This window comes from Schistocerca cancellata, chromosome 6, assembly GCF_023864275.1.
Source record: "Schistocerca cancellata isolate TAMUIC-IGC-003103 chromosome 6, iqSchCanc2.1, whole genome shotgun sequence".
NCBI lineage: Eukaryota > Metazoa > Arthropoda > Insecta > Orthoptera > Acrididae > Schistocerca > Schistocerca cancellata.
In genome coordinates, this window is record NC_064631.1 from 268019874 (window position 1) to 268029861 (window position 9988).

The window sequence follows — 9988 nt, forward strand, 5'->3', positions numbered from 1 at the left end:
AACTCATTAATGTACTTGTGTAAGTGCAAGCAATTACTAGACAAGCCAACTCCATCGTGCAAGAGACTAAGCTGCATACCTCGTAAATGCAGACAAATGTGTTTGTTTACCGTTGTCCTGTTTCTTTCTCTCTTGTCGCTAATACGGCTACAAAGTAGAGCTCAGTGATTTATACAGCTTTCAGTATGCTTGAACAACATCGTGCGCATTTCTTAGCGGGTCTCTACATGAATTATGCTAATGCAGTTAGTGCTATAGTCAGCTTAAATTATACTGATGACCTCTATCGATTGTATGTTTGTAAAAAAATCGCTCCACGTAGACAATTCTACGAGCCATTATATCATAATTTCTTATAGACTGCTGACAGATAACATTGCCTATCACTTGCGTTCGTAAACATACAGAATTAACGATATAGTATGTTTATAAGGTCCACGATATCAAATTATTTATGTATTATTCATTTAATAGCATCCTTAGAGTTTTGGTACACATGCTTTTATACATAAAAGGACGAAATGTTTTAAATTTTAGTTACATAACTGTTGCTCTTGCCGCCAGTCGACGTAGCCTGATGATCGGGTTCTTGTTGCGTGTAACAACTAATAACACACATCAAATCGTATAGTCAAGGGGAAATATATGAATTACACGACTATGCACTATGTCTTAGCCGTTAGCCGTTTCTTTAAGACATCAGCTGCTAGGACCGACAATAAGCTGTCAAACACTCAATTATAAAAACAATGGCGGGATACTTGCATAGACTAGACTGAATCTCCATCTGGAATTCTCTGGATGAGTCCCCTACTCTCGTAGCACAAATGGGCCCGCTTCATAAAATAAAATAACTAAAAGGAATGAAGTGGTTTCAGTCAGCTTAATGTCGTTAGAGACGGAGCAAAATTGGAGAAGGTTAGGAAAGGAATTGCCCTTACTTAATAAGCCACCCCGTTCACCGACGAATGAGGTTTAGATAAATCAGAAAAAATAATCGACAGCAACCCGATTTTGATCCAAACAGCTAATGTCATAGGCCTATATTTCCATTCTATCAGAGTCGTCGAATAACATTCAGGAGCCATATTGAAGGTTTTTCGTCAAAGCAAACTGCCTTATTTACTGTTTTTTTTCGTAATTTTGGGATTGTTACATTAAAAACGATGTGTTGAGTTACAAGTTATAGTTTATTTGAGAAAAACGTTTAGATAGGATAGACATGGGAGTACAGTGCTTATTCGTGGAGCTCCTTCTCCTTGTCCTCGTACTTCTTGCTGTAGGTGCCGTCGGGGTCGTACTTGGCCTTGAGCTGCGCCCAGACGTCGGGCTTGTGGTTGATGAGGTGCTTCAGCACCTTCTTGGTGCCCTCCTTCTGCTTGTCGTTGCACTTGGCGCACTCGTTGCTCAGCGCGTCAGGGACGGCTTCTGTATGAGAAGACAATAGTTAGTGACCTGGTGTACCCGCTAACCTAATCAAAACTGAACAGAACAAAATCTCCTGCGATATGGCTCTCTCTTTAGGACTCTGCTATCTCCTACGTATCTGCAGTACAACGTTTATTTACTGTTCCTAAAAACTTTCACAATCACATTATTTAAAGCACGATTACTATCACGCACATCATAATTTCAGGAAATCTAATCTGTTTGTAGAATGAAGGCTTTCACGACCGGCTGACATGGCTGTTGATATACTTTCCGGGATGTGAGGTCGTGGTCCAAGAACTTTTCTGCTCCTTACGTTTCATCCAGGACTGCGCTGGACTTCCTCAGAGGCGCTGCTCCGCTGAGTCTTGCCGACTCAGCGGAGCAGCGCCTCTGAGGAAGTCCAGCGCAGTCCTGGACGAAACGTAAGGAGCAGAAAAGTTCTTGGACCACGACCTCACATCCCGGAAAGTATATCAACAATCTATACTGTGACATCATCTGTGAACTTCAAATCTGATGTAATTCAGACGTGAATTTAGAAACATGTAAATGCTACATACTTGTGTCTCCATTGACTTCAGCAACAGAACTTTCCATTTACTGAACCAGACATAGACAGTATATAACATTATCTTCTTTGATAATATGTAACACTTACTAACTTATGTTACCTAATCGACACCAGCCACCCTGCAATGGTATTTAGCAGATAGGTTTATTTTGAATATTTCTGTGGATTTCTGCATATCAGTCATAACAACAATATCTTTAAAAATGATTAAAAACGATCTTCACCACAGTAAAATATTTATTTGCAGTTGTTACCAGCCTCAATCAGAATGTGACCATCTTCAGACTATTTGTACCATGATTGTAGGCGGTAGTGGAAAACGGAGCAACTGCTCCGTTCATTGCCACCGCCTGCTATCATGGTATAAACGGTCTGAAGATGATCACATTCTGGCCGAAACCGGTAACCATCAAAAATAAATATTTTACTGTGATCAAGACTGTTTTCAGTCAATCATAATTCATTGAAACAACTTGCAGTTCCACTCTCATTTGAAATACTTTAACCAGTTATAATCATGGTGTCGCTTTAGTGATCTTACCATTGACCCCTGTCTCCTCACACTAACAGCTCCACTCCACTAATACAGTCTACAGAACTTGCTTTGATTCCTCTGTTTGCATTACAACGACGTTAAGTACTGTGAATTACAGTTCACCGCTAGTCATACCTCCACACAAAAGTGTTTTATGATTTTGAATCTACAAGGACGAAGAGAATATTCAATAGGCACTTTATGCACAACCCATATATATATTTAGTTAGCCTAAAACATACTATGCACAAATCTAAGTTCAGGACTCGAACGAAAATATTGACTATAGGTAAATTATTATAATGGTTTCTTTTGTACACCACAAAAATGCATAAAACGATTTAAATAAATAAATAATTAATCAGTTGAAAAAATGAGAAATACTTTTCAAGGTAATAGCACAAAATAATGCTGTTATTTTGCTTGAAAGGGTAAAGTATGAACTGAAAACAAAGTTTTACACGACACACAAGAAATGACTCACTAAAGACACAACATACCGAAATAAAAACTGACTTACAGGAAATATGGTGAATATTCAAATAGTATAGCGTCCGTGAGAAATATGAATTCTAGAGATTCAAGACTGGATAGAGAGAAAATTATACTCTTTAATCAGTTTCTGTAGTAATCAAGACATTTGTTCACAATAGGAAGCACCGATCTATAGAACAAACATTCGAAAAGTATAGAATAGAAAAGGAGTATATCTATTTCCAGGTTAATGATTTCACCTATAAATTATCATCTGACTTAAAATTGTTTTGAATTAACGTACAGAGCAGCATATGTACAAGAACTGAAAGTGAGACAAAAGGTTTTATTCTCTGCCGGAATGAAAAACGTTGATGCATTTAACAGAGGACGGTTGAAATCTGAGCAGTACTTCTGATTTTAGACGTAATGTAGGCGACATATTAAAGGTAATTTTGTGAGAACATAATGTAGAATGACGCTGCTTTAGAAATCGAGAGAGATACCGCAGAAATCGGAGGAGGTAACAGAAAGGTAATGAAGAAACTGTCGGTTGATATTCGTGAAGCATTGCTAGATACTTCATAGCGATCAGCGCGCTGGGATCCCTCTGGCAAGTTCTCTCTGTCTCTCTCTCTCTCTCTCTCTCTCTCTCTCTCTCTCTCACACACACACACACACACACACACACACACACACACACACACATATGTATATATACTCCAAAAGAAGTGAGGCGGCAGAACCACGTTTGACGCATACGGCAGCCTGGAACAACAGCCTTCAGTGTTACTTACACTGGTGTCTCTGGAAGTATGGTTTAGGGATCTGCTTTAGAATCTGAAAAAAATCGAAAAACAGAAAAAAAGAATAGCCACTTGCGTTGTCTTTTCTTCTCGGGTGCAAGTCCCTGCTCACAACTTATGGTCTGTAAGTAAAATAAAACAGGTAAATCACAACAAAAATTAAAGTACGAAATACGATCTTATGTCCTTCGATAGCTAACCCATTGTGCATGACGGGCGAAAATCAATATTACCTGAAACTCTGCAGAGTAAATAGTTGTAGCTCTCAAACATGACATGTTACAATTTGCTTACAATGTCCGCAGGCATACACTCACACAAACATACACGCACGCTCCCATGCGCACCACGTAAGTAGGAAGATTCTCTTCCATGGAGATATGTAGCGACCTAGCAGGGACACGAGGTACAGAGAACTGATTTTTCAGTAAAAGAAATTTCTGAGACAAGGGAGACAACCACTGTACTATTTCTCACAGAGTAGTATAACAGTAATCCCCTACAGTGAAACCAAAATTGGACACAATTTTTCATAGCATTCATTCGTATCAGACTTAAGGACGGTTCTGTATCAGTTATACTGTGAAAATAGTCTCAAGATATGCCCTCCAGATTCTGTCTATCCTGTTCTTTCCTCAATGGTTCGTATTGACCAAGCGATGCAAAAGATAACGCAAATATACAAAGAAAAATAAGCATTACAAGAAAGTCACCTGAATAACCTGGATTCAGAGAATAACCATGAGAAAGCGCTAAAAAGAGATAAAAGCTGCTCTTTAGCGAAAAAGAAATGAGTAATGTTAGTATCTGGTAATAACAAATTGGATAACAAACATTCTTCAGGCAAAATACCTGACAAGGAAGGATAGAGCCCGCCTCAAGAGTAAATATTCTGTGTCACTGGTACAGAAAATCTGCAAAGTGACGAAGACTGGGAGACGGAACGTAGTGACTAAACTGACAAGGGTTAGGCTTTGAATATATATGATGAAGACACGTTTACATCTTTCAGTGGTGCTCTGAAGATAGATACATTTAAGAATTTCCTCTCAGAATGTGAGTACGGCATGGTCAGTGGTACTTGTGCGGAAAGCGCCTCTGATGCGAGGTGATCTGAGTAGGAAAGGCACTGAGAGCCGCAACTGCCTACAGAACACTTACTCTTGAGTTCCTTGCCATCAGCGGTGCAGTTGGCTTCCCCATCCTCGAGCAAACACTTGACGTAGTTGTTGAGCAGGCGGTCGTTGGCGAGGATCTCGTCCAGGTTGACGTTGTCGTACTTGGTGGTGTACTTCTCCTCCGCGGCGGCGACCACAATGACGGCTAACGCCGCGACGAGTACCAGGGCGGCCTTCATGTCTGCTGGGAGTTGGGTCTGCGGGGTCACTTCAGATGCAGAAGCGGGTACTCTGCGCGTGTATATATACATGCAGCAGGCGGACCCCCACTCCGCGAGGCACATCTTGCCCGTCCGCGGAGGCTCACTGCGTCACTCACCCAGCAGGTTTTTTTCCACTCCTGTTTGCATCGAATTTCTTTGTTCTGGTGGGAACTTCCCTGGCTAATTATTCATCTCACTTGCACGTCAATCTTCATTCATTTCGCTGTAACTCCTCTGAATACTGCTACCCCCAATTCAGGCCTGCTTTAGATGTCTTTATAGTATATTACTAGCCTCGTTGAGTAGTTAGTTGTGAGTAGTTATTGTCCTGTCTTCGTTTCCTCCCATAGTTACCAGATATTTTAACGATTACACATACTTACGTTGCAGCTTCTTATTCACTCTAAATGACATAGTGTACGAATATGTGAGGTCGCCCGAACATATAACTTATCCGTCCACCCACAGTCATGTTCTGCACGTATTTATCTCCAATTGTATATCTGACATAAAGATTTTTTCGTTTCCTAATTGATACGTCAAAGTTCCCAATTCTTTTCGCTCAAAACACTATCAGGCCTGTGAAAGTAGATCGCTTTTTTTTCTTATCTGTTCACTCACAATCATGTCCTGTACATATTTATTTCTAATTGCATATTTGACATCGAGATTTTTTCGTTTCCAAATTGATCCGTTAAAGTTACCAAACTCTTTTCAGTTAAAACGCTACCAGAGCTGCGAACGTAGATCAGTTTATTTTTTTCTTTGTCACTAGCCTGTGAGTCTTCTTCTATCACTTCATTTTTTTTCTATTGTGCGTGTTGATTTTCTCCCTGCTTTTTCGAATCATCGATATTATGAAATTCAGTCTAAAATTGAAAGAACAGAACCAAAATAAAGACAAGATTTTAATTTGTTTTTTCCACGCAGTTACTATCTACTGCTTTGTGGGTTTGTGTACTTTCCCTTTCTACGTTTTTCTCCTCCTTCTGTAGAGTATTGGTTAGTCTGATCACAGTCACAAGTTACCTTTCCACAATTTTTTGTTAATCCTGTGTCTCTTCGTCCACTTGGATCGTTCATAGCACAAGTTTCACTTACGGGTAATAGCGCACTTTTTCCAAGAATTTCATTCGTACCCTCTGTATTCTACTCATTGCTCTATTGGTTTGAATCCAGCTCTCGGCGACTTACAGAACTGGAATAACCTTGGTTTTATAAAAGTTTATTTTTATGAACTGCCGGGTCTTATTGTATAGTTTTCATTGGATATTACCGCATATATTTCCAAACTTTGCTATTATTGTTATTTTATTACTAATTCCTTTAATTCCTTATGTGTAGCATAGGGCGGCAACAAAGGATCGCCATCTTGTTCTGTCTTCTGCAAGTAGTTTCACTTCTTCCCATCCTGTTCCTTGCTGTTGACCTTCTGCTCCAGCTGATGGTCTTCATGTCATTCTGGGCGTGCCTCGTCTCCGTCGTCCCTGCGGGATTCAACGAAGTGCTTCCCTCGCAATGTGTTTATTTGGTCTCCTAAGCGAATGTCCTAACCATCTCTACTTCCTGCTTCTTATTTGCAGATCAGTCGGCTTCTGGCTGGTTCTTTCCCAGAGATGACATTTGGCCACCGTAGCCCCAGGATGTTCTTCAGCCATCTGTTGTTGAATGTCTGCAGCTTATGGATTAGCTATTGTGTCACTTTCCATGTTTCACATCCATATATATTACTTTCAAATATCCGCAATTTGGCCCTCAATGTTATGTCCTTCGATCCCCAGATAGAGCGGAGAGTTGTAAAACCGCCTTTGGCTTTGTTGATGCGGCTTTTGTTGCACCACCATAATCATGCTTTCATGGTAGCAAAACTTATCCACCCTTTCGATTATCTGGCTCCCAAGCTTAAGTTCTACGCTGTTGCTTTCTTTTTCCCGCATGTCTTTTGTTTTTGGGGTATTAATTTTCAAACCGACTTTCTTCGCAGCAGATTTCATATGTTCTGCTTTCTTTTTCATGTCGTTGAGGCTGTGGGACAGAAGACAAAGGTCATCTGCAAAATCTAGATCTTCTAGATGTGTTCCATTGCTCCATTTTATTCCTCTCACATTATCCACTGCTTGCGCCATGACAAGATCCAGTACTATGCTAAACAGTATCGGTGAGAGCATGCAGCCCTGCTTAACTCCTGTTTTCACTGCTATTGGATCTGAAAGCAGACCTTGTTGTTGAACCTGGCACGTGTAGTTTTCATACATTCACTTGACAAGAATAGTTATTTCCTCGGGAATTCCAAACGTTTGCAGTGAGCTCCATATTTTTGTTCTACTGGTAATTATGCTGAAGAAGCCCTTTTCAAAGTCTACAAACAGCATGCAAAGCGGTGAATGGTATTCGTATGAATGTTCAGCTATTATTCTTAAGGTTTTTACCTGAATCCTACTTGTTATCTTCCTATTTTCATGTCTACATATGCTTTATCCTATTTAGGATTATTCGCGAGAGTATCTTGCTTGGGATTCACATTAGGTGATCCCTCTCCAATTATGACAAACGGTTGGGTCTCCTTCCTTGTGGAGGTTGATGAGCAAGCATTAGTTCCAATAACTTGGTACTTTTTCATTCATTCATTTGGCTGTCGGGAGTGGATGTAAAATTTCTGCGTTATAGAGGAATCTACTCTAACTAACTCTGCACTGATGTTGTCCAGGCCTGGAGCTTTTCCATTCTTTATCCGTTGGACTGGTTTAGCGATTTCCTCTTTGGATGGCGGTTCTAAGTTAATTTATATATCATGTGAGAGTCCTTCTCCATCCATATGTAGTTGAGTTACACTGACATCTGTAGTTTCACGGTTCAGAACTTTCTCAAAATATTGTTTCCACCTTTGCACTTGGTCTTCTCGATTTGTGAGTAGTTTTCCTTGGTTGTCCCTGATTGGCATATCATCCCCAAGTTTCGTATTTGACAACTTCCGTGTGATGTTCTGTAGTGTCTTGTTATCGCCTCTGTTAACTCCTTCCTCCGTCTTAGCTGCGAGACTTCTGATGAAAGTTCTCTTATCTTTTCTGCAACTCCTCTTCACCATCCTATTTAATATGCAGAGTTCCTGTTGGAGTTCTTCTTTTACTTCCCTTGTCTGTGAGCATTTCAGCCGGAGTTTTGCCTTCCTCTGTTGTATTGCATCCTAAGTATGGTCAGAGATGCAGTCTTGTCTGCTGTGGGCCTTTGTTCCAAGAATTTCTTCAGCAGTCTGTGCACAGGTCGTTTTCACTTAATCCTATTGATCCTCCATGTCGTGCTCTTCGATTCCTCTGCCAAGCACCTTAAAACGATTTCCCTGTTGGATCGAGAACTCCTATCGGTTTTGTATTGTTCAACTTTCCAAAATTATACTTAATCCTCTTCTGTCTGCAATGTCTCTTGTGTCCAGCTATTTTTAGACTGACTGTTGTCAGCATATGGTGGTGGTCGGTTCCGACATCTGATCCTCTTTTATTCCTCACATCTAGGAGTGATTTTTGCCAGGTCCTGCTAAATGCAGAATAGGCTATCCGGTTCTCTGTTCCGCCGTCTGGTGAAATCCAGGACACTTCGTGCTAACGTTTATGGGGGTAAGTGGAACTTCCAATAATCAAGTTAAACATGCCGCAAAAGTCTATGAGACGTCCTCCTTGTCATTTCGGGTGTCCAATCCATGTTGCCCGATAATCTGCTCCATCCCATCGTTGTCACTCCAAATTTTTCCTTTAAAGTCAACCATCAGCAGGAGTATATCTCTTCTTCGACACTTTTGCCGTGTTTCTTGGAGATCGTTATAAAACCTGTATTTCTCTTCACCCTCAGACAGTTCTGCTGGTGCGTAACGTCGTACAGTGGCCACTGATCTTACCCTCGTTGCAAAACGAGTGACTATGATTCCCTCTGTACCACTCTATCAAAGACTGCTTCGGTCTCTGGTCTAATATTAATGCCACTCCTCCACGTTGGGTTTCATCCTTTCTTCCAGAATAGAGGAGGATATGTCCTTCCTTTATTCTTCTTTCTCCAAATCCAGTTATTCTTGTTTCACGTAGTCCTAAAGTTTCTAATCCGTATCGTTGCATTTCTTGTACCACTTCCATTTGTTTACCTGTTCAGTATACCCATAGCAATAATTCTGTTGCAAGAAGGGCAACATTTTCGCAAAGACCAGTCAGCTAGAATAAACAATTTTATTTCATTCAGTCAATGCTCTCTGTCAGCGTACACTCTTGCCACCGCGCTGTATCACTTCCATCAGTACGCCGCGACGAATTATCCGTCACAAATCACAACTGCGTAAGTGAGGTCCTTGGAACCGTAAGGGTATTTCGGTGTAAAAGAGAGCTAAGGAAATCGCACTGCTCATTAAAAAAAGGTTAGAAGTAAGCACAAAGAAGAGACCGTATGTGGTTTCTTCTAATACTTACCAGAAGGTGGGAAGAGAGTGTGGGACGAATCGCCTCAGACACACTGCAAATCAACACGGCAAGAAACTACAGAATTCATATTTTTACACTGACACGACGCAAAAATCTTTATTTGGAATTACAATCCATTCATTGTAAGAAATTTTGAGAATATTTTTTCAAAGTGGTCGCGAATCGCTTCATGTTTTAGAGGCACTTAGGAAAATTAAAATCACTTGTCGTGTCTGTTCTGATGGAACACAAACCAAGCACGTTAGTGTTCCACCAGTGAAAATGACGTCCAGTGGAATCCAATGGAGCATTAACAAGTGCGGAAACGAGGAAGTTAGCAACATTCTTATC

At 40.6% G+C, this 9988-nt stretch overlaps 1 protein-coding gene across 1 annotated transcript; it reads right to left on the minus strand.

Moving 5' to 3' along the window:
* Positions 1 to 1171: 1171 nt before the first annotated feature.
* On the minus strand, positions 1172 to 5227 carry LOC126190645 (ejaculatory bulb-specific protein 3-like). The gene is made up of 2 exons (XM_049931065.1): positions 4979 to 5227; positions 1172 to 1428 (listed from the first exon to the last, which is right to left on the minus strand). Exons 1-2 carry the CDS (start codon positions 5172 to 5174, stop codon positions 1238 to 1240), a joined length of 387 nt encoding a protein of 128 aa, XP_049787022.1. The 5' UTR covers positions 5175 to 5227; the 3' UTR covers positions 1172 to 1237.
* Between the last annotated feature and the right edge of the window lie 4761 nt (positions 5228 to 9988).

Coding starts and splice junctions, on each gene's coding strand:
- LOC126190645 (XM_049931065.1), bottom strand. CDS start 5,174: ATGAAGGCCGCCCTGGTACTCGTCGCGGCGTTAGCCGTCATTGTGGTC. Junction 1,429..4,978: donor TGATGGCAAGGAACTCAAGA/GTAAGTGTTCTG, acceptor CTTCTCATACAG/AAGCCGTCCCTGACGCGCTG.